General features: G+C 49.1%; 1 protein-coding gene across 2 annotated transcripts; it reads right to left on the bottom strand.

The window, feature by feature from the left end:
- Positions 1–483: 483 nt before the first annotated feature.
- LOC131709046 (antigen peptide transporter 2-like) lies at positions 484–25,698 on the bottom strand. 2 transcript variants are annotated; one of them, XM_059010669.1, is made up of 12 exons: positions 25,575–25,698; positions 23,028–23,619; positions 18,493–18,607; positions 15,536–15,666; positions 12,973–13,178; positions 11,603–11,800; positions 10,808–10,936; positions 9,765–9,953; positions 8,662–8,835; positions 7,623–7,782; positions 7,143–7,279; positions 484–738 (listed from the first exon to the last, which is right to left on the bottom strand). In XM_059010669.1, the coding sequence occupies exons 2-12, from the start codon at positions 23,572–23,574 to the stop codon at positions 532–534; spliced, it is 2,193 nt and encodes a 730-aa protein (XP_058866652.1). In that variant the 5' UTR covers positions 23,575–23,619; positions 25,575–25,698; the 3' UTR covers positions 484–531. The 2 variants fall into 2 exon arrangements, with proteins under 2 accessions (XP_058866652.1, XP_058866653.1); XM_059010670.1 differs by lacking the exon at positions 25,575–25,698 and adding an exon at positions 23,790–23,972.
- Between the last annotated feature and the right edge of the window lie 75 nt (positions 25,699–25,773).

Raw genomic sequence — 25,773 nt, 5'->3', positions numbered from 1 at the left:
CCAGCTCTCTCCACTGTGTGTGTGTAACCCCCCCCAGCTCTCTCCACTCTGTGTGTGTAACCCCCCAGCTCTCTCCACTCTGTGTGTGTAACCCCCCAGCTCTCTCCACTCTGTGTGTGTGTAACCCCCCCAGCTCTCTCCACTCTGTGTGAGTGTAACCCCCCCAGCTCTCTCCACTGTGTGTGTGTAACCCCCCCCAGCTCTCTCCACTCTGTGTGTGTGTAACCCCCCCAGCTCTCTCCACTCTGTGTGTGTGTAACCCCCCAGCTCTCTCCACTCTGTGTGTGTAACCCCCCCAGCTCTCTCCACTCTGTGTGTGTGTGTAACCCCCCCAGCTCTCTCCACTCTGTGTGTGTGTAACCCCCCAGCTCTCTCCACTCTGTGTGTGTGTAACCCCCCCCAGCTCTCTCCACTCTGTGTGTGTGTAACCCCCCCCAGCTCTCTCCACTGTGTGTGTGTAACCCCCCCCAGCTCTCTCCATTCTGTGTGTGTAACCCCCCCCAGCTCTCTCCACACTGTGTGTGTGCCCCTCTATTGCGGGGGCTGTGTCTCTGTGAAGAGCCCCTGCACCAGCCTGTGATAGTTGCCCTCCCTCCTCATTAGCTCCTGGTGAGTGCCCTGCTCCCGCACCTCACCACCCTCAATCACGATGATGTGATCAGCCTTCTCCACCGTCTTCAAGCGATGAGCGATCACCAGCACCGTCTGACCCCGGGTGCGAGACAGAGACTCCTGGATCTGAGAGGAGAGAGAGAGGCAGGTCAACACAGTGATCGTAGGGGAGGGGGCAGGTATTAACACAGTGAGAGCAGGGGAGGGGTATTAACACAGTGAGAGCAGGGGAGGGGGTATTAACACAGTGAGAGCAGAGGAGGGGTATTAAAACAGTGAGAGCAGGGGAGGGGGCAGGTATTAACACAGTGAGAGCAGGGGAGGGGGCAGGTATTAACACAGTGAGAGCAGGGGAGGGGGCAGGTATTAACACAGTGAGAGCAGGGGAGGGGGCAGGTATTAACACAGTGAGAGCAGGGGAGGGGTATTAACACAGTGAGAGCAGGGGAGGGGGCAGGTATTAACACAGTGAGAGCAGGGGAGGGGTATTAACACAGTGAGAGCAGGGGAGGGGGCAGGTATTAACACAGTGAGAGCAGGGGAGGGGGCAGGTATTAACACAGTGAGAGCAGGGGAGGGGGCAGGTATTAACACAGTGAGAGCAGGGGAGGGGTATTAACACAGTGAGAGCAGGGGAGGGGGCAGGTATTAACACAGTGAGAGCAGGGGAGGGGTATTAACACAGTGAGAGCAGGGGAGGGGGCAGGTATTAACACAGGGAGAGCAGGGGAGGGGGCAGATATTAACACAGTGAGAGCAGGGGAGGGGGTATTAACACAGTGAGAGCAGGGGAGGGGTATTAACACAGTGAGAGCAGGGGAGGGGTATTAACACAGTGAGAGCAGGGGAGGGGTATTAACACAGTGAGAGCAGGGGAGGAGGGCAAGAGAGTTTTTTTCGACGGTTACACAGCGTCTGTGTTGTGTTGCTGTGCACGAGACTGAGAGCGGGTCCCATTCAGACATGCGGTGCGAGCAGGGGGGCGTGGCCACTAGACTGTGTGATCTGTGATTGGTTGTTTATGTTTCGTTAATGTTCTGTTGTCAGGCACTTGTAGGGCTGAAGGGCAGGAGGGGGTAAGGGGGTTGTTTTCTGGTTACCTGAGGGCTGATAACAGTGACAGGTTCGTACGGTCATGGAAATCATGGAAGCGTCATGGAATTTGAAAACGGCGCAAAACACATCTCAAAATAATGCAACATTCAGCATGACACCGTACTTTATACTTTTAGATGTGTCGTGCATTTATAAGCAGAGAGGATTTAATTACTTCCAGATTGGCTAGCCTGTGCAGTGAAGTATACTATAGAAATATTTCAGTTTAGAGGAGGCTGATGATGGCATGGATTAGTAAAACAATATAACAAGACCTTGTTTTTCTCCATGGATATTGTTTAGCAAAGCACCACTCAGTTAAACTAAGCTACTGCTTTTCTCATGTAAATATCTGTTCACGTCTGTATGGATATATGTTTCATATTGCATTTGTGTTATTATATTTTTCTGTGTTTTGGAAGACTTCGATATTATCGATATCGGAATACGTGCACGATATCAATATACAATTTTCATATCGATGCCCACCCCTAGTTTTTATTATTATTAAAAACGTGTCGTTGGTCTTTTATTGAAATTCATTTTCAGCTTTCATATGAAGCTCTTTGTGCTCATTCAGTCAAACCAAGTAGGAATTTGCTTGCACCGTTTAAGACGTTTTTCAAGTCAAGTAAGTTGATCTGTGTATAAAAAACGACAAGAGTGGCAGTCCTCTTTCACAGCCAGCGTCCTCTTACTTTACAGACACCTGAAATCGGAAGGTAATTCAAATGTTTCCTTCTATTCCTCTCCCTGTCGTTCTACGCACTGGCAGCGCTTCTTAGATACAGAACAATGTATCCAATCCGAAGCAAGTGCAAAACCTGCCCTGAAATTTAAACATATTCTAAAACTAGCACGAGATGACTAGTAGCAGTTCCATGATTGTTTTCAGTTATTTTATTAGGAGTAAACTTTGCCCTCTAACTCAATGGACCATATTTAGAAGCAGCACAAAGACACAGACATGCTTTCTTAGAGGAATAAGACCATTTTATGAAACAGGAAACAGCTGTTCACTTGTCCTTCCTGCAGCGCAGTTTATACTGTTAATTATACACTTGTTGAAATGGTTTCATTCAGCAAAATGAAATACAAGTCTTTGCATTTGCTTGAGGTTCAATAGCGATGTATGTGTGCGTGTTGATCTGTTCAGTCTATGTGCTGAACTTCACCAGACCCGGAGTTTACACACCTTGTTATTCACAGCGCTGACTCGCTGGATCCCATCCTTACTGTCTCTTAATGACAATGCAATGCAAACACGTGTTAGTGTACATTTTGTTTAACGTAATGTTTGTTTTTAATGTTCGTTTATAGCCAGTGAAAAGTGTAACGCTTCTTTTCAATCGCTGACTGATCTAGTTTCCCGTTCCTGATCCTTCAGCTGCAGTGTCACTGCAATCACACTGACTCATGTGTTTAAAATAACAAGCCACATTAACAATCACACCAGGAACTAATTTACAATGAACACATTTTAAATGAGAAACCAAAACAAAGGAGCAGTGCCGGCCTTAGGGTACATTTTGATCTGTGCAAACTTTGTTTCTGGCGCCAGCGTCGGTATTTTAACGAAAATGAAGAAAACTGAATTTTTCTTTTTCTTTTTTATAAATTTAGTCGTTGCCAATTATTTTTATTATTTTCTCCCAATTTTGGAACGGCCAATTATGATTTGAAGCTCAGCTCACCGCTACCACCCCTGCGCTGACTCAGGAGGACGAAGATGAACACACGCTGTCCTCCGAAGCGTGTGCCGTCAGCCAACCGCTTTTTTATACACTGTGGACTCACCATGCAGCCACCCAAGAGCTACAGCGTCGGAAGACAACGCAGGCGCCCGGCCAGACTACAGGGGTCGCTGGTGCGCGGTGAGCAAAGGACATCCTGGCCGACCTAACCCTCCCTCCCCCCGGACGACGCTCGGCCAATTGTGCGCCGCCCCCTCAGAGCTCCCGTCCACGGTCAGCTGTGGAATAGCCTGGACTCGAACCGGCGACGTCCAGACTATAGGGCGCATCCTGCACTCCACGTGGAGCGCCTTTACTGGATGCGCCACTCGGGAGCCCCTAAAAAAAAAAACGGAATATTTTTAACATTTTATCACATATTCTATTTTCTTACAAAATCATAACAAGAAACTTAAAAAAAAACTTTGAGTCTTTGTCACAGCAAAACCGGCCATGGCTCCTGTAATGAATATATATTTCATTATTGAGTTATTTTGAGGGGACACCCTGTTTGTGCATTACTAATATTGCAGGGTTTGCATAATTATTTTTTATATATAGGCCTAACCAGAAGCATTATTTTCATTTCACACACACACAAAAAAATCATGTTCAAATTTTAACCAATATAGTGGAATATCGTGATGGTGATCTTTAAACAGTATTTATAAGTTAATGGCTTTCAATTTAAATAAATATCTATTTAAAACATGGTTAAATTATATATAGCCTAATAATATAACAATTCGCTATCACTCTGATCACTAATCTCAGTAATGTCCCTGAACTCTTCTCTTCCTCTCCAAATTTCTCGTCTCATCACATCAGTCATTATATCTCACCCAACCCTTGACAAGCAAGCCACGCCTCCAAGGCAGTGTGCTCATGATTATGCACGAGCAGCAGGCAATTTCAGGACGGACTTGGGCGATATAAAGAACCTGACGGGCCAGACAAATGCATTAATCCTGTTAATAGTGATATGTAAGTGTGAAGTCATTTTATCGTGAGGCTGCTTAGACTGAGGCAAGCAGCAAGCTTTTACATTCTGTAGATAGGAATAAACTGCTCTCCGGAACTCCTTATTTCTCACAACTCCCCGCCCGAGCGAGGACAGAACTACCAATGTTAAAATATCCGAGTTTACCATCTCATTCTTTTAGTATCTCTGGTACCAAGTAGCACTTGACATGTTACGTAACACACGTCACGCATGTGGTTGTGCAGATGTGTCTGTGTGTGACATTGCAGAGGTGTTCATCTCAAAGCGTACACCTACGTGTGGATAAATCGAACTAGGGACAAACAAAACCTGCAAACATATTTGTTAATTGAAATTTTGATTTTGGCACCCCTTGATTGCGGGGGCACAGGTCACCCACCCCTAAGGCTGGACCTGCAAAGGAGAAAAAACACAAAGGGGGACAAACGGGATGCGAGGGGCGGTAGCGTTTTAAACAGTGTCGCTCTTTCTTTCTTTACCTGGCAATTCAGGAATCGGAAATTAATACTGACGGCGGACCAACAGACCGCTCTAAAAACTTCCGTATTATTATCACCTGACTAACGTGACGTCATAAGATCAATTCATCCAATGAAAGACAGTTTTATGAGCAAACGAGGCATCGCAATCCCGCCCCTAAATGTGGGTTTCAGATTGAAACAAGACAATGAGGATGAAAAACACGAGACGGCCAACAATAAACCAAAAATATTATTATTATTATTATTATTATTATTATTATTATTATTATTATTTTTTTTTTTTCAGTTACGTTTCGGACGGACTTGCCCCCCCCTCATGTCACGCTGGGGGCGTCCTGCTGTCACCTCGTATACGTGGTTTTGATTGTGAAGCATCTCATGGTTGTTTTTCTGTTTGATATGTTTCCTTTTTAAAAGCAATTAGAAGGATCTGTGTATCACAGTCTGTTCTGCTCACTGTGATTCCAGTTAGAAAAGCTCCCTTGTTTTGAAAGCTCAGTGCGGACTGGTCTGCTGAACCCCTTCACAGTCAGCGTCGCTCGCTGAAGAGTTTCCACAGTGAGGAGAGCTTTTAGTTTTTCAGGAATGCTTCTTCCTGCACAGAGTGTGACGGTTACCATGGTGATCACCCCTCTGTCATGCTAAGTCACATGACGGTACCTGAGTGACTGTGAGTTCTTTTGCTTAAACATCAATAACAATTAGTAACGGGACAACCAAGAAGAGTTAAAATACAAAGAAGAAGTGATGTAGCCTAAACACTCACTCTGATCAGTCGAAATGTAACATGACCTGACAACATGGACCGTACCGGCTTACTTTAACCTCTGATGAAGAGAGACAGACTCTCAGAAAAAACAGAATCTCACAGACAGACTCTGACAGACAGACAGACTCTCAGACAGACAGAAACAGAGAGACTCCCAGACAGACAGACAGACTCTCAGACAGACAGAAACAGAGAGACTCTCAGACAGACAGACTGCCAGACAGACAGACTCTCAGACAGACAGAAACAGAGAGACTCTCACACAGACAGACTCTCAGACAGACAGAAATAGAGAGACTCTCAGACAGACAGACAGGCTCTCAGACAGACATACTCTCAGACAGACAGACTCTCAGACAGACAGACAGGCTCTCAGACAGACATACTCTCAGACAGACAGACTCTCAGACAGACAGACAGACTCTCAGACAGACAGAAACAGAGAGACTCTAAGACAGACAGACAGACTCTCAGACAGACAGAAACAGAGAGACTCTCAGACAGACAGACTCTCAGACAGACAGAAACAGAGAGACTCTCAGACAGACAGACTCTCAGACAGACAGAAACAGAGAGACTCTCAGACAGACAGACTCTCACACAGACAGAAACAGAGAGACTCTCAGACAGACAGACTCTCAGACAGACAGAAACAGAGACTCTCAGACAAACAGACTCTCAGACAGACAGACTCTCAGACAGACAGAAACAGACTCTCACACAGACAGACTCTCACACAGACAGAAACAGAGAGACTCTCAGACAGACAGACTCTCAGACAAACAGAATCTCAGACAGACAGACTCTCAGACAGACAGAAACAGAGAGACTCTCAGACAGACAGACAGACTCTCAGACAGACAGACTCTCAGACAAACAGACTCTCAGACAGACAGAAACAGAGAGACTCTCAGACAGACAGACTCTCAGACAGACAGAAACAGAGAGACTCTCAGACAGACAGACAGACTCAGACAGACATACTCTCAGACAGAGACTCTCAGACAGACAGACTCTCAGACAGACAGACTCTCAGACAGACAGAAACAGAGAGACTTTCAGACAGACAGACAGACTCTCAGACAGATATACTCTCAGACAGACAGACTCTCAGACAGACAGACTCTCAGCAGACAGACTGACAGACAGACTATCAGACAGACAGACACAGACAGACTCTCAGCACACAGACTGACAGACAGACTCTCAGACAGACTCAGCACACAGACTGACAGACTCTCAGACAGACATAGACAGACTCTCAGACAGAGACAGACTCTCAGACAGAGAGACAGACTCTCAGACAGACTCTCAGCACACAGACTGACAGACTCTCAGACAGACATAGACAGACTCTCAGACAGAGAGACAGACTCTCAGACAGAGAGACAGACTCTCAGACAGACTCAGACAGACAGACAGACTCTCAGACAGACAGACAGACTCACCGCGTGCTCGCTCTCGATGTCCAGGCAGCTGGTGGCCTCGTCCAGGATGAGGAGCTGTGGGTTCCTGACGAGAGCTCTGGCGATCGCGATGCGCTGCTTCTGTCCTCCAGCCAGCTGCCCCCCCCTCTCACCCGCGTCTGAATAAACACAGCAAATGAACCAATGGCTCCGTGCAGCTCTATTTCATCCATGACTAGAACACTCCAGAGCTACACAGTATTGTACTGTACTGGTGTGTGTGCCTCACTGGTGTTAGAGCTGGCCTGCAGAATGCTACATAGTATTGTATTGTATTGTACTGTACTGGTGTGTGTGCCTCACTGGTGTTGTAGCTGGGCTGCAGAGTGCTACATTTTATTGTATTGTATTGTATTGTATTGTATTGTACTGTATTGTATTGTATTGTATTGTACTGTACTGTACTGTATTGTATTGTATTGTATTGTATTGTATTGTATTGTATTGGTGTGTGTGCCTCACCGGTGTTGTAGCCGCGCTCCAGGCTCGTCACGAAGCCGTGTGCGTTGGCTCTCCGCGCTGCCTCCTGGGCTCGCTCCAGAGAGCATTCTGGGAGCCCGTAGCCGATGTTGTCTTTGATGGAGCCGGCGAAGAGGACCGGCTCCTGACCCACCAGGGCGATCTGACAGGGACAGGAACATAAGAGTGAGTGAATACACTTACTGTGGAAGAGAGCAGTGCCATAAACACAGCGACAGCACAGACAAGCAGACCAGACAGAGAGATTCACTGTTACATTAACCAGACAGAGAGAATCACTGTTACATTAACCAGACAGAGAGATTCACTGTTACATTAACCAGACAGAGAGATTCACTGTTACATTAACCAGACAGAGAGATTCACTGTTACATTAACCAGACAGAGAGATTCACTGTTACATTAACCAGACAGAGAGATTCACTGTTACATTAACCAGACAGAGAGATTCACTGTTACATTAACCAGACAGAGAGATTCACTGTGAGTGCACTGTGAGTGCTGGTAGTGTGAGTGCTGGCAGTGTGAGTGCAGTGTGAGTGCAGTGTGAACACAGTGTGAGTGCTGGTAGTGTGTGTGCTGGCAGTGTGAGTGCAGTGTGAGTGCAGTGTGAACACAGTGTGAGTGCTGGTAGTGTGTGTGCTGGTAGTGTAAGTGCAGTGTTGAGTGCAGTGAGTGCTGGTACTGTGAGTGCAGTGTGAGTGCTGGTAGTGTGAGTGCAGTGTGAGTGCTGGTAGTGTGAGTGCAGTGTGAGTGCTGGTAGTGTGAGTGCAGTGTGAGTGCTGGTACTGTGAGTGCAGTGTGAGTGCTGGTACTGTGAGTGCAGTGTGAGTGCTGGTACTGTGAGTGCAGTGTGAGTGCTGGTAGTGTGAGTGCAGTGTGAGTGCTGGTACTGTGAGTGCAGTGTGAGTGCTGGTAGTGTGAGTGCAGTGTGAGTGCTGGCAGTGTGAGTGCTGAGTGCAGTGTGAGTGTGTGAGTGCTGGCAGTGTGAGTGCTGGTAGTGTGAGTGTGAGTGCGTTACCTTCCTGTGCAGGTACGAGTGCTGGTAGTCTTGAAGGGGAGCCCCGTCCAGCAGGATCTCTCCACTCTGGGGCTGGTAGAAGCGCTCCAGCAGACACACACACGTCGACTTCCCCCCGCCAGAGGGGCCCACCAGAGCCGTGATCTCACCGGGGCGCAGCTCAAACGAGACGCTCTGGAGGAGAGAGAGAGAGAGAACACAATGAAAGAGAGTAAACTAGAGATACACTCTCAGAGCGACACCACTCTCACAGACAGACAGACAGACAGACAGACAGACAGACAGAGAGAGAGAGAGAGGCAGGCTCTCACGCACAGAGGGGCACCAGAGCCGTGATCTCACAGGGGCGCAGCTCAAACGAGATGCTCTGGAGGAGAGAGAGAGAGAACACAATGAAAGAGAGTAAACTAGAGATACACTCTCAGAGCGACACCACTCTCACAGACAGACAGACAGAGAGAGAGAGAGAGAGAGAGAGAGGCAGGCTCTCACGCACAGAGGGGCACCAGAGCCGTGATCTCACCGGGGCGCAGCTCAAACGAGACGCTCTGGAGGAGAGAGAGAGAGAACACAATGAAAGAGAGTAAACTAGAGATACACTCTCAGAGCGACACCACTCTCACAGACAGACAGACAGACAGACAGACAGAGAGAGAGAGAGAGACTCTCACGCACAGAGGGGCACCAGAGCCGTGATCTCACAGGGGCGCAGCTCAAATGACACGCTCTGAAACACAAGATCAATTCAAACTATCATGTGTAATGCTCTGGTGTCAGGGTGCTCTACCCTCTGCTCTATCATGTGTAATGCTCTGGTGTCAGGGTGCTCTACCCTCTGCTCTATCATGTGTAATGCTCTGGTGTCAGGATGCTCTACTCTCTGCTCTATCATGTGTAATGCTCTGGTGTCAGCGTGCTCTACCCTCTGCTCTATCATGTGTAATGCTCTGGTGTCAGGGTGCTCTACCCTCTGCTCTATCATGTGTAATGCTCTGGTGTCAGGGTGCTCTACCCTCTGCTCTCTCCCTGTGTAATGCTCTGGTGTCAGGGTGCTCTACCCTCTGCTCTATCATGTGTAATGCTCTGGTGTCAGGGTGCTCTACCTTGATCACGGGCACGTCGGGTCTGCTGGGGTAGGTGAAGCTGACGTTTTTGAACTGCACGTGTCCTCTCAGGGTCTCGGGCTGCAGGGAGCCGTCAGTGGAGACCAGCGGCCTGCGATCCAGATACTCAAACACCTTGGCAGCCGCCCCCACCGAGTTCAGCATGTTAGAGCAGATGTACACCAGAGCCTGCAGGGGAGACAGGAAATAAAGAAGTCAAATTTGTAAGTATATACACTGACCGGCCCACACAAGACACAGCAACACCAGCCCTGTATTCCTGTGAAGTGCCATGTGATCCACTCCACCCTTAGAAGCTGTGTGAGTGTGCAACTATTCAGCAAAAATTAACAGATTAAGAGAAAATGGTAATAATTCAATATGGGACCAACAGAACCATCCAGTATCTCACCACTGAACCGCTGCCCTAACCCACTGGAGCGCCAGAGCCAATGAGCGACTTCACACAGCCAGGACGCAAACCTGCACTCTCCTCACTGTGTGACTCCCCTGCACACCACGCACCCGTGCCTTTACCAGAGGAGACCCTCGGGGACCCCTGTGCTCCCCTGACCGTGTGACTCCCCCTGCACACCACGCACCCATGCCTTTACCAGAGGAGACCCTCGGGGACCCCTGTGCTCCCCTGACTGTGTGACTCCCCCTGCACACCACGCGCCCGTGCCTTTACCAGAGGAGACCCTCGGGGACCCCTGCGCTCCCCTTGTGACTCCCCCTGCACACCACGCACCCGTGCCTTTACCAGAGGAAACCCTCTGGAACCCCTGCGCTCTCCTGACTGTGTGACTCCCCCTGCACACCACAGAGCCCTGCCTTTACCAGAGGAGACCCTCGGGGACCCCTGCGCTCCCCTGACTGTGTGACTCTCCCTGCACACCACGCATCCGTGCCTTTACCAGAGGAGACCCTCGGGGACCCCTGCGCTCCCCTGACTGTGGACCAGGGGAGACAGTGTAAATGATATTTGAATGATATTGGAAGGTACTCAGTGTTATTCCAGAGTGTGAAGATGAGAGACCTACCCGGATGTGAGAGCCCAGCTCCCTCTGGTACAGGATGAAGGCCACCAGGCTGCCCGTGCTCATCTCACCCGCTTTAATGAGACAGCGCCCATAGTACAGCATGATCACCTGCACTGCCAGAGTGATGAGCTGCAGAGAGAAACAGCGAGCAGACAACCAATCACACCTCCAGCCTCAGAACAGTGAGCAGACAACCAATCACACCTCCAGCCTCAGAACAGAGAGCAGACAACCAATCACACCTCCAGCCTCAGAACAGACAGCAGACAACCAATCACACCTCCACCCTTGAAACAGCGAGCGACAAACAATCACACCTCCAGCCTCAGAACATCATGGCTTATAGTATGATGCTCGTGTGCTGGTGAACGCTAGAAAAGCATCCCTCTGCATACGAGCGCCTCCCCAGGGATCAGTCACATTCCCACAGACACACCCCCTTCTCAACAGACCCACCACCTTCTCAACAGACACACACCTTCTCAAAAGACAACTTCTCAATACACACCCCCTTCTCAACAGACACACCCACCCTTCTCAGACACACCCCCTTCTCAACAGACACACCCCCTTCTCAACAGACCCACCACCTTCTCAACAGACACACACCTTCTCAAAAGACAACTTCTCAATACACACCCCCTTCTCAACAGACACACCCACCCTTCTCAGACACACACCCTTCTCAACAGACACACCCCCTTCTCAACAGACAACTTCTCAATAGACACACCCCTTCTCAACAGACACACCCACCCTTCTCAGACACACCCCCTTCTCAACAGACACACCCACCCTTCTCAACAGCAGGTGGGCAGCTCTGATGGTGTCCCTGCTGTTCTTGAGTCTCTGTGTGTCTGACAGCTTGCTGTCGTATCTCTTGGCTTCAGTGTCCTCTGTAGCGAAGCTCCGCACTGTTTTAATAGCAGAGACCGCCTCCCCTGCCGCCTCATTGGACCGCGCGATCGAGTCCTGGACCTCTTTTGCTAAACGCTGAGATAAAAGCAAGTATCTCTAGTTTAGTGCATCAACAGATTGGAACCCAGGTCTCCAGAGAAAGGTGAAAGGCTGGTCTAGCGCATTAACACTAACCCACTAGCGCCACATAGCCCCCCCAATTGGAACCCAGAGAAAGGTGAAATGATTGACTGAGACCCTGCTGTCTGTCTGTCAGTGTGTGTGTGTGTGCATATGCAAGTGTGTGCGTGAGTGTGTGCATGTATGAGAGTATGAGTGTGTGTATGTGTGTTGGCGTGTGTGTGTGCGTCTCTGTGTGTGTGTGCGTCTCTGTGTGTGTGTGTGTGTGTGTGTCTGTGTCTGTGTGTGTGTGTGTGTGTGTGTGTGTGTGTGTGTGTGTGTGTGTGTGTGTGTTCTCTCTCGGGGGGGGGGGGGGGGGTACACACCTGGTAGTAGGAGTTGTAGATGTTCTGGAGGATGCTGATCAGCAGGGTCTCTATGATAGTGTGTGTGTGTGTGTGTGTGTGTGTGTGTGTGTGTGTGTGTGTGTGTGTGTGTGTGTGTGTGTGAGTGTGTGTTCTCTCTCGGGGGGGGGGGGGGGGGGGTACACACCTGGTAGTAGGAGTTGTAGATGTTCTGGAGGATGCTGATCAGCAGGGTCTCTATGATGTGTGTGTGTGTGTGTGTGTGTGTGTGTGTGTGTGTGTGTGTGTGTGTGTGTGTGTGTGTGTTCTCTCTCGGGGGGGGGGGTACACACCTGGTAGTAGGAGTTGTAGATGTTCTGGAGGATGCTGATCAGCAGGGTCTCTATGATGGTGTGTGTGTGTGTGTGTGTGTGTGTGTGTGTGTGTGTGTGTGTGTGTGAGTGTGTGTTCTCTCTCGGGGGGGGGGGGGGGTACACACCTGGTAGTAGGAGTTGTAGATGTTCTGGAGGATGCTGATCAGCAGGGTCTCTATGATGGTGTGTGTGTGTGTGTGTGTGTGTGTGTGTGTGTGTGTGTGTGTGTGTGTGTGTGTGTGTGTGTGTGTTCTCTCTCGGGGGGGGGGGGGTACACACCTGGTAGTAGGAGTTGTAGATGTTCTGGAGGATGCTGATCAGCAGGGTCTCTATGATGGTGTGTGTGTGTGTGTGTGTGTGTGTGTGTGTGTGTGTGTGTGTGTGTGTGTGTGTGTGTTCTCTCTCGGGGGGGGGGGGGGGGGGTACACACCTGGTAGTAGGAGTTGTAGATGTTCTGGAGGATGCTGATCAGCAGGGTCTCTATGACGGTGACCAGGGTGAGCCTCCAGGACAGGCTGACCATGAGGGACAGCACGGCCAGCGTCTTCATCAGGCTGCGCAGGAACACGTTCATGTTCATGGCCACGGACTGGCTCATCAGCGTGGTGTCTGTGGACAGCCGGGACGTGATGTCACCTGCGAAAGAGAGCACAACAGAGCCATCGCATCAACACAGCAGCAGATTCACCCTCCTCTTCCAGCTTCATACAATCACAACACAGCAGATTCACCCTCCTCTTCCAGCTTCATACAATCACAACACAGCAGATTCACCCTCCTCTTCCAGCTTCATACAATCACACACACACACACACACACACACGCAGACGCACACACGCACAGACACACAGACACACACAGACGCACGCACGCACGGACGCACGCACGCACACACAGACAGACACACAGACAGACACACACACAGACACACAGACACATACGCACGCACGCACACAGACACGCACGCACGCACAGACACACACACACACAGACACACACACACACACACACAGACACACACACACACACACACACACAGACACACACACACACACAGACACACACACACACACAGACACACACACACACACACAGACACACACAGACACACACAGACACACACGCACACACACATATAGTACCGGCACAAATTATGGAAACAACAAAGGATTTACAGCATTTTTTCTCACTCAGACTCCTTACTTACTAAATATCTTGGTATTCCTGAACAGATATTAATCTCCTCTTTAAACATATGCAAGAGAATTTAAGATGATTTTCTACTCAGAGATATCAAGATATTTAGTGAGCGAGCCGTCTGAGTGAAGATATCCAGCAACAAACTCCCCGTCCCCAGCTGTGCTGCTTTCTAGAAAAAGAGAACATTTCGGGGGACCGTTCTACTTGTGAGGCGTCTTACTCATTAAAATACTGAGTATATTTTTAAAGAAGAGATTATCTGTTCAGAGATACCAGGGTATTGGGCAATACAATCCCAGCTCTATTCTACACACATATATATTGTTCTTAAATAAATACTCATCACAGTTACAAAGTAAAAAAGCACCACAATCAGATGCTGTGTACTCTCACCTGTCTTGGTAATGCTGTGTACTCTCACCTGTCTTGGTAATGCTGTGTGCTCTCACCTGTCTTGGTGATGCTGTGTGCTCTCACCTGTCTTGGTAATGCTGTGTACTCTCACCTGTCTTGGTGATGTTGTGTGCTCTCACCTGTCTTGGTAATGCTGTGTACTCTCACCTGTCTTGGTAATGCTGTGTACTCTCACCTGTCTTGGTGATGCTGTGTGCTCTCACCTGTCTTGGTAATGCTGTGTACTCTCACCTGTCTTGGTAATGCTGTGTGCTCTCACCTGTCTTGGTAATGCTGTGTACTCTCACCTGTCTTGGTAATGCTGTGTGCTCTCACCTGTCTTGGTAATGCTGTGTACTCTCACCTGTCTTGGTAATGCTGTGTGCTCTCACCTGTCTTGGTGATGCTGTGTACTCTCACCTGTCTTGGTGATGCTGTGTACTCTCACCTGTCTTGGTAATGCTGTGTACTCTCACCTGTCTTGGTGATGCTGTGTGCTCTCACCTGTCTTGGTAATGCTGTGTACTCTCACCTGTCTTGGTGATGCTGTGTACTCTCACCTGTCTTGGTGATGCTGTGTGCTCTCACCTGTCTTGGTGATGCTGTGTACTCTCACCTGTCTTGGTAATGCTGTGTACTCTCACCTGTCTTGGTAATGCTGTGTACTCTCTCCCGTCTTGGTAATGCTGTGTGCTCTCACCTGTCTTGGTAATGCTGTGTGCTCTCACCTGTCTTGGTGATGCTGTGTACTCTCACCTGTCTTGGTACTGCTGTGTACTCTCACCTGTCTTGGTAATGCTGTGTGCTCTCACCTGTCTTGGTGATGCTGTGTACTGTCACCTGTCTTGGTAATGCTGTGTGCTCTCACCTGTCTTGGTGATGCTGTGTACTCTCTCCCGTCTTGGTAATGCTGTGTGCTCTCACCTGTCTTGGTGATGCTGTGTACTCTCACCTGTCTTGGTAATGCTGTGTACTCTCTCCCGTCTTGGTAATGCTGTGTGCTCTCACCTGTCTTGGTAATGCTGTGTACTCTCTCCCGTCTTGGTAATGCTGTGTACTCTCACCTGTCTTGGTAATGCTGTGTACTCTCACCTGTCTTGGTAATGCTGTGTGCTCTCACCTGTCTTGGTGATGCTGTGTACTCTCACCTGTCTTGGTGATGCTGTGTACTCTCACCTGTCTTGGTAATGCTGTGTGCTCTCACCTGTCTTGGTGATGCTGTGTACTCTCACCTGTCTTGGTGATGCTGTGTACTCTCACCTGTCTTGGTGATGCTGTGTGCTCTCACCTGTCTTGGTAATGCTGTGTGCTCTCACCTGTCTTGGTAATGCTGTGTACTCTCTCCCGTCTTGGTAATGCTGTGTACTCTCACCTGTCTTGGTAATGCTGTGTGCTCTCACCTGTCTTGGTAGTCTCGAAGAAGCCGATCTCCTGCTTCACCAGCGCTCTGAAGAGCAGGACCCGCACGCGCTTGTTGAGTCTGGACAGGGAGCACATGAAGAGACCCCCACGCAGCCCCGCAGAGAGAGAGCTGAGGAGAGAGAGAGCACATGAAGAAAGAGAGAGAGCTGGGGAGAGAGGGAGCACATGAAGAGAGAGAGAGCTGGGGAGAGAGGGAGCACATGAAGAGAGAGAGCTGGGGAGAGAGGGAGCACATGAAGAGAGAGAGAGCTGGGGAGAGAGGGAGCACATGAAGAGAGAGAGCTGGGGAGAGAGGGAGCACATGAAGAGAGAGAGCTGGGGAGAGAGGGAGCACATGAAGAGAGAGAGAGCTGGGGAGAGAGGGAGTACATGAAGAGAGAGAGAGCTGGGGAGAGAGGGAGCACATGAAGAGAGAGAGAGCTGGGGAGAGAGGGAGCACATGAAGAGAGAGAGAGCTGGGGAGAGAGGGAGCACATGAAGAGAGAGAGAGCTGGGGAGAGAGGGAGCACATGAAGAGAGAGAGAGAGCTGGGGAGAGGGAGCACATGAAGAGAGAGAGAGCTGGGGAGAGAGGGAGCACATGAAGAGAGAGAGAGCTGGGGAGAGAGGGAGCACATGAAGAGAGAGAGAGCTGGGGAGAGAGGGAGCACATGAAGAGAGAGAGAGCTGGGATGAGAGGAAGCACATGAAGAGAGAGATCCACAGTGCTGTGTGAGCTGATTGAACCTGAACCACAGTACTGTGTGAGCTGATTGAACCCGAACCACAGTGCTGTGTGAGCTGATTGAACCCGAACCACAGTGCTGTGTGAGCTGATTGAACCTGAACCACAGTGCTGTGTGAGCTGATTGAACCCGAACCACAGTGCTGTGTGAGCTGATTGAACCCGAACCACAGTGCTGTGTGAGCTGATTGAACCTGATCCACAGTGCTGTGTGAGCTGATTGAACCTGAACCACAGTGCTGTGTGAGCTGATTGAACCTGAACCACAGTGCTGTGTGAGCTGATTGAACCTGATCCACAGTGCTGTGTGAGCTGATTGAACCCGAACCACAGTGCTGTGTGAGCTGATTGAACCACAGTGCTGTGTGAGCTGATTGAACCACAGTGCTGTGTGAGCTGATTGAACCACAGTGCTGTGTGAGCTGATTGAACCACAGTGCTGTGTGAGCTGATTGAACCTGATCCACAGTGCTGTGTGAGCTGATTGAACCCGAACCACAGTGCTGTGTGAGCTGATTGAACCACAGTGCTGTGTGAGCTGATTGAACCCGAACCACAGTGCTGTGTGAGCTGATTGAACCACAGTGCTGTGTGAGCTGATTGAACCACAGTGCTGTGTGAGCTGATTGAACCACAGTGCTGTGTGAGCTGATTGAACCACAGTGCTGTGTGAGCTGATTGAACCTGATCCACAGTGCTGTGTGAGCTGATTGAACCCGAACCACAGTGCTGTGTGAGCTGATTGAACCACAGTGCTGTGTGAGCTGATTGAACCCGAACCACAGTGCTGTGTGAGCTGATTGAACCACAGTGCTGTGTGAGCTGATTGAACCACAGTGCTGTGTGAGCTGATTGAACCACAGTGCTGTGTGAGCTGATTGAACCTGAACCACAGTGCTGTGTGAGCTGATTGAACCTGAACCACAGTGCTGTGTGAGCTGATTGAACCACAGTGCTGTGTGAGCTGATTGATCCTGAACCACAGTGCTGTGTGAGCTGATTGATCCTGAACCACAGTGCTGTGTGAGCTGATTGATCCTGATCCACAGTGCTGTGTGAGCTGATTGAACCTGATCCACAGTGCTGTGTGAGCTGATTGAACCACAGTGCTGTGTGAGCTGATTGATCCTGAACCACAGTGCTGTGTGAGCTGATTGATCCTGAACCACAGTGCTGTGTGAGCTGATTGAACCTGAACCACAGTGCTGTGTGAGCTGATTGAACCACAGTGCTGTGTGAGCTGATTGATCCTGAACCACAGTGCTGTGTGAGCTGATTGAACCTGAACCACAGTGCTGTGTGAGCTGATTGATCCTGAACCACAGTACTGTGTGAGCTGATTGAACCTGAACCACAGTGCTGTGTGAGCTGATTGAACCTGATCCACAGTGCTGTGTGAGCTGATTGAACCACAGTGCTGTGTGAGCTGATTGATCCTGAACCACAATACTGTGTGAGCTGATTGAACCTGAACCACAGTGCTGTGTGAGCTGATTGAACCTGAACCACAGTGCTGTGTGAGCTGATTGATCCTGAACCACAGTGCTGTGTGAGCTGATTGAACCTGATCCACAGTGCTGTGTGAGCTGATTGAACCACAGTGCTGTGTGAGCTGATTGATCCTGAACCACTGTGCTGTGTGAGCTGATTGAACCTGAACCACAGTGCTGTGTGAGCTGATTGAACCTGAACCACAGTGCTGTGTGAGCTGATTGATCCTGAACCACAGTGCTGTGTGAGCTGATTGAACCTGATCCACAGTGCTGTGTGAGCTGATTGAACCACAGTGCTGTGTGAGCTGATTGATCCTGAACCACAGTGCTGTGTGAGCTGATTGAACCCGAACCACAGTGCTGTGTGAGCTGATTGAACCCGAACCACAGTGCTGTGTGAGCTGATTGATCCTGAACCACAGTGCTGTGTGAGCTGATTGAACCTGATCCACAGTGCTGTGTGAGCTGATTGATCCTGAACCACAGTGCTGTGTCAGGTGATTGAGCCACTAGTGTCTGAGATGTAAACACATTGACAGAGTGTCTCTAACACTCCAGCAGTGAGGGCATTACCACAGCACTCCCTGGCTTCAGCCACGCAGGGCTTTAGAAAAGCTTTATACAGACAGAAGGACGCTGTGCTGTCGTGTGGACTTACCTCCAGGGTGAGGGTGAGGGTTAGTGTTAGTGTATTATAGTGTATAAGTGCAGACAGGTACCTCCCCAGTGAGAAGAGCCCCATGAAGAGGATGGCGCTGCTGAAGGCGTTCTGCTTGTACCTGGAGCCCAGGATGTCAATCACCTTCCCCGTGTAGAAGGGAATGAACATCTCAACTGCAAACAAGACAACACAGGACAGGGCAGTCAATACACAACACAGGACAGGACAGTCAATACACAACACAGGACAGGGCAGTCAATACACAACACAGGACAGGACAGTCAATACACAACACAGGACAGGACAGTCAATACACAACACAGGACAGGACATTCAATACACAACACAGGACAGGACAGTCAATACACAACTCAGGACAGTACATTCAATACACAACACAGGACAGGACAGTCAATACACAACACAGGACAGGACAGTCAATACACAACTCAGGACAGGACATTCAATACACAACACAGGACAGGACAGTCAATACACAACTCAGGACAGGACATTCAATACACAACACAGGACACGACAGTCAATACACAACACAGGACAGGACAGTCAATACACAGCACAGGACAGGACAGTCAATACACAACACAGGACAGGGCAGTCAATACACAACAACACAGGACAGGACAGTCAATACACAACACAGGACAGGACAGTCAATACACAACACAGGACAGGGCAGTCAAAACACAACACAGGACAGGGCTGTCAATACACAACACAGGACAGGGCAGTCAGTACACAACACAGGACAGTCAATACACAACACAGGACAGGACAGTCAATACACAACACAGGATAGGACAGTCAATACACAACACAGGACATGGCAGTCAATACACAACACAACACAGGGCAGTCAATACACAAAATAGGACAGGACAGGGCAGTCAATACACAACACAGGATTGGGCAGTCAATACCCAATCAGTGAAAACACAGAGTCCATCTGTCTGCATGTGCTGTAGCATGGTGCATTGTGGGAGTGTGTGGATGTGCTGCAGCATGGTGCATTGTGGGAGTATGTGGCTGTGCTGCAGCAGGGTGCATTGTGGGAGTGTGTGGATGTGCTGCAGCAGAGTGCATTGTGGGAGTATGTGGATGTGCTGCAGCAGGGTGCATTGTGGGAGTGTGTGGATGTGTGGACGGACTCTGCTGTCACCCGGGACCCTCTTGTAAACTACATGTAGTGTAGTATTTTGCTCAGTGCAGTTCGGTTGTCTCTGTGAATATGATAATCGAGAAGGTCAGAGAATCTAGCAGTCTGATTTGATCTGATCTGATTTGAAAATAAAAACCCTGTAACACTCTATTGGGAATAGAAACCCCTGTAAGACTGTATTTGGGAAGACTTCATTGAAAAGCATTGCCATGTCCTTTTCTTTTGGGAGTCAGACTGCTGAAATGGACTCAACAAAGTTCAGAAATCAATGCGTCTCACTCCAACCTGACTTCTCTGTAAATGTGACTTGTTTTATTAGTTTCAGAGCTTTATAACTGAAGATGTCCTCAACATTAAAAACCACTTGAAAATCAGAACGTGTCTATCATTGAGGGTACATGTAAGAGTGCATTTAAAGCATTAAGCACTGAGCTACTCACAAAGAAGAAACAAGGATAGAAACCCAGAGTCTGAAACAGCTAAAGAAACTGAAGAGGTGACCCCTGAATAAATAAACTAGTGTGAATGAACCCTGTGCTGCCCTGGGTACCTCATACCTATTCAATGAATGTGCTGCCCTGGGTACCTCATACCTATTCAATGAATGTGCTGTCCTGGGTACCTCATACCTATTCAATGAATGTGCTGCCCTGGGTACCTCATACCTATTCAATGAATGTGCTGCCCTGGGTACCTCATACCTATTCAATGAATGTGCTGCCCTGGGTACCGCAAACCTATTCAATGAATGTGCTGCCCTGGGTACCTCATACCTATTCAATGAATGTGCTGCCCTGGGTACCTCATACCTATTCAATGAATGTGCTGCCCTGGGTACCTCATACCTATTCAATGAATGTGCTGTCCTGGGTACCTCATACCTATTCAATGAATGTGCAGCCCTGGGTACCTCATACCTATTCAATGAATGTGCTGCCCTGGGTACCTCATACCTATTCAATGAATGTGCTGTCCTGGGTACCTCATACCTATTCAATGAATGTGCAGCCCTGGGTACCTCATACCTATTCAATGAATGTGCTGCCCTGGGTACCTCATACCTATTCAATGAATGTGCTGTCCTGGGTACCTCATACCTATTCAATGAATGTGCTGTCCTGGGTACCTCATACCTATTCAATGAATGTGCTGCCCTGGGTACCTCATACCTATTCAATGAATGTGCTGCCCTGGGTACCTCATACCTATTCAATGAATGTGCTGCCCTGGGTACCTCATACCTATTCAATGAATGTGCTGTCCTGGGTACCTCATACCTATTCAATGAATGTGCTGCCCTGGGTACCTCATACCTATTCAATGAATGTGCTGCCCTGGGTACCCCATACCTATTCAATGAATGTGCTGCCCTGGGTACCCCATACCTATTCAATGAATGTGCTGCCCTGGGTACCTCATAACTATTCAATGAATGTGCTGTCCTGGGTACCCCATACCTATTCAATGAATGTGCTGTCCTGGGTACCCCATACCTATTCAATGAATGTGCTGCCCTGGGTACCCCATACCTATTCAATGAATGTGCTGTCCTGGGTACCCCATACCTATTCAATGAATGTGCTGTCCTGGGTACCTCATACCTATTCAATGAATGTGCTGCCATGGGTACATCATACCTATTCAATGAATGTGCAGCCCTGGGTACCTCATACCTATTCAATGAATGTGCAGCCCTGGGTACCCCATACCTATTCAATGAATGTGCTGTCCTGGGTACCTCATACCTATTCAATGAATGTGCTGTCCTGGGTACCCCATACCTATTCAATGAATGTGCTGTCCTGGGTACCTCATACCTATTCAATGAATGTGCTGTCCTGGGTACCTCATACCTATTCAATGAATGTGCTGTCCTGGGTACCTCATACCTATTCAATGAATGTGCTGTCCTGGGTACCTCATACCTATTCAATGAATGTGCAGCCCTGGGTACCCCATACCTATTCAATGAATGTGCTGTCCTGGGTACCTCATACCTATTCAATGAATGTGCTGCCCTGGGTACCTCATACCTATTCAATGAATGTGCTGCCCTGGGTACCTCATACCTATTCAATGAATGTGCTGCCCTGGGTACCTCATACCTATTCAATGAATGTGCTGCCCTGGGTACCTCATACCTATTCAATGAATGTGCTGCTCTGGGTACCTCATACCTATTCAATGAATGTGCTGCCCTGGGTACCTCATACCTATTCAATGAATGTGCTGCTCTGGGTACCTCATACCTATTCAGTGAATGTGCTGTCCTGGGTACCTCATACCTATTCAATGAATGTGCTGCCCTGGGTACCTCATACCTATTCAATGAATGTGCTGCCCTGGGTACCCCATACCTATTCAATGAATGTGCTGCCCTGGGTACCTCATACCTATTCAATGAATGTGCTGCTCTGGGTACCTCATACCTATTCAATGAATGTGCTGTCCTGGGTACCTCATACCTATTCAATGAATGTGCTGCCCTGGGTACCTCATACCTATTCAATGAATGTGCTGCCCTGGGTACCCCATACCTATTCAATGAATGTGCTGCCCTGGGTACCTCATACCTATTCAATGAATGTGCTGCCCTGGGTACCTCATACCTATTCAATGAATGTGCTGCCCTGGGTACCTCATACCTATTCAATGAATGTGCTGTCCTGGGTACCTCATACCTATTCAATGAATGTGCTGCCCTGGGTACCTCATACCTATTCAATGAATGTGCTGTCCTGGGTACCTCATACCTATTCAATGAATGTGCTGCCCTGGGTACCACATACCTATTCAATGAATGTGCTGTCCTGGGTACCTCATACCTATTCAATGAATGTGCTGCCCTGGGTACCTCATACCTATTCAATGAATGTGCTGCCCTGGGTACCCCATACCTATTCAATGAATGTGCTGCCCTGGGTACCTCATACCTATTCAATGAAGCCTGTGCTGCCCTGGGTACCCCATACCTATTCAATGAATGTGCTGTCCCTGGTACCTCATACCTATTCAATGAATGTGCTGCTCTGGGTACCTCATACCTATTCAATGAATGTGCTGCCCTGGGTACCTCATACCTATTCAATGAATGTGCTGCCCTGGGTACCCCATACCTATTCAATGAATGTGCTGCCCTGGGTACCCCATACCTATTCAATGAATGTGCTGCCCTGGGTACCTCATACCTATTCAATGAATGTGCTGTCCTGGGTACCTCATACCTATTCAATGAATGTGCAGCCCTGGGTACCTCATACCTATTCAATGAATGTGCTGCCCTGGGTACCTCATACCTATTCAATGAATGTGCTGCCCTGAGTACCCCACACCTGTTCAATGTCTATGTTCTCAACGTCTAATCTAGTGGCCAGTGGGCAGCAATGGGGTTATAGATGGACAGTGCTACTCACATATCACTGCCAGCGACAGGAACAGGAAGGCGCCTCCCAGCAGGACAGCGTCTGGTTTGGAGTATCCGATCACCCTCATGAACAAGACCCTGGCTTGCTGCTTCTTCTCCTCCCCGCTGGAGTCCCCTGCCTCAGTCCCAGCACTGCAGGGGAGCGCGGTCTCCCAGAACAGGTAGGCCGTCGCCGTCACTGCACTGGCCAGCAGGCAGAAGCCGAGGCACGGCGATCCGGTGACGATCTCCACGGGCTTCACATACACCGCCCGCTGCCAGCTCTGGAGAGCCGGAGTGAGAGCACACAGCGCGGCCGCATAGAGCAGGGGGGCCCGGCCCCTCACAGCACTGCCTCTCCCAGCTTGAGAGAGGAGACTCAGGGAGGTCTGACTGAGCAGGGCCAGTTTAACCAGGGCCACCAGCCAGAGGCAGAGCAGCGACTCGGCCCCGAAGGGGTCCAGTGTGAGGGGCAGCAGGAGAAGCCCGCAGTGCAGCAGGGAGCTGGCTGCGATATCACACGCCAGGAAGGATATCACCACAGCAATCACATTCATCACTGCAGCAGACTCACAGTCCCGGCGAAACTAGATTCACAGCACCTGAGGATGGCAACATTAAAACAAACTCATAATTTTAAGAACGGAACATTTATCACATGTAAGGCAGCTGATTCCGCTGTTGCCAGCAGCTGCACAAAACCAATGAATAATATAAGCACCTATTTCACTTTCTCAATCCCTAAGGCGAGTAAAAAAATAAGCATTTCTACCTCCTGAGCTCTGATGGTGTGGAGGTGTGGAGGTGTGGAGCTCCTGGCAGCAGTGTTTCTGTGGGGTTTCTAGCTGGCTGTCTGTGCTGGTAATAATAAGAAACCCAAACAAGGCTGCAGCAGGAGAGTTACTTGTTTGAATATTTGACACAATTAACTAACTGAGCTGCTTAGCATTCCAGCAAAGGAGGCTGTGTGGTCGAGTGGTTAAAGAAACGGGCTTGTAACCAGGAGGTCCCCGGTTCAAATCCCACCTCAGCCACGGACACACTGTGTGACCCTGAGCAAGTCACTTCACCTCCTTGTGCTCCGTCTTTCGGGTGAGACGTAATTGTAAGTGACTCTGCAGCTGATGCATAGTTCACACACCCTAGTCTCTGTAAGTCGCCTTGGATAAAGGCGTCTGCTAAATAAACAAATAATAATAATAATAATAATAATCTGCTGCCAGTGCTGGGAACTGGAACCAGTTGAATGGCTTCTTACTGGGTACTGGGATACAGGAGTTAGATTAATAGGGGTCGCGGTTTTGAGTACAGGTACCGCAAATACAGTTCTGTTTTTTCTTCTTTTTTTCTTGACCCAGCCGCTCTTCGACCAGCATGAAGTCTCTTAAACTCAGGGCTGCAGTTTTGAGACAGAAGTCTGGGATTTCCAGGGACACACAGACTCCTGGAGTCTCGGATTTCCAGGGACACACAGGCTCCTGGAGTCTCGGATTTCCAGGGACACACAGGCTCCTGGAGTCTCGGATTTCCAGGGACACACAGACTCCTGGAGTCTCGGATTTCCAGGGACACACAGACTCCTGGAGTCTGGGATTTCCAGGGACACACAGACTCCTGGAGTCTGGGATTTCCAGGGACACACAGACTCCTGGAGTCTGGGATTTCCAGGTTCACACAAACCCTGAAGAACATCCAGCAGTGACTGGTGCTGGGTTCTGCTGGGCAGAGCGGGTGGGTACTGCTGGGCACAGTGGGTGGGTTCTGCTGGGCACAGCGGGTGGATGCTGCTGGTTTTCAGCTGCTCGTACTGTTTCAAGAGACTTGGTGCTGGCCTGGGAGCTGGTTAAACTGGTCCAAGAAAAATGTGGGTCTGTTTTTTGTTTGTTATCTGATATCCTAAACAAATCTATAATTTACCGTACAAAGCGTGTGGAGTTTAATACACCTGCCAAGAAAGAGGCCGGGAATGTGTGCGCAAACTACTGAACACCAGCAACGGCCGGGCAAAGCGTCACCAGCGGCAACACATGCGTCTGACAGCTAGACACGCACCAAGCAATACACACGCGTCTGAATATGTATATCAAGCAATACACACGCGCCTGCAGCTATACATGCATCAAGCAATACACACGCGTCTGAAGAAGTGATGGGTGCAGCTGCGTCCAAGTTGATAATATCTGCAGCAACAACAGAGAACACAGCCAGGTTTACAGCACGAACACACCGAAGCACGCGACTGGCTATCAGTGTTTTATCTACTGTATTGCCGGAAGTCTAACGCAGGTTTTACTTGTATGGATGGAAAAACGATTTTCCAAATGCAGTTTTACATAACCTCCAAACTCAGGCCAAAGTATAATGTATGCATTTAGGAGCGGTGCTATAAAATACACTTTTCTTTTTGTTTGTTCAAGAATGCCTAGTTTATTTATTATTTTTTTAAGACCGCGACTACTTTTGCTATATCACATGGTAAATAGCTAAAACATTCAAAGCACACAAGTGTACTAGTACTGAACCCAGATACAACCGCTTAATAACAGAAATCACAAACCTGCTGCTTTCTGAGTATCGAACCGGAAATACATGCGCTGCTAAATGATATCCATCCGCGTCGTGAGGCTCTGAGGAGTTAAAATAAGCAACATGTACTTTTGGTCATTAATGTGCTGTAATACCAGGACTCGCTGATTAACCGCAAGGTGTCGCTGTGTTACCCGTGCTCTCCTGAACCACAGCGCGGGTTCTGTCAG

Source organism: Acipenser ruthenus, chromosome 41, assembly GCF_902713425.1.
Source record: "Acipenser ruthenus chromosome 41, fAciRut3.2 maternal haplotype, whole genome shotgun sequence".
NCBI lineage: Eukaryota > Metazoa > Chordata > Actinopteri > Acipenseriformes > Acipenseridae > Acipenser > Acipenser ruthenus.
This window is presented reverse-complemented; position numbering and strand designations above follow the sequence as displayed.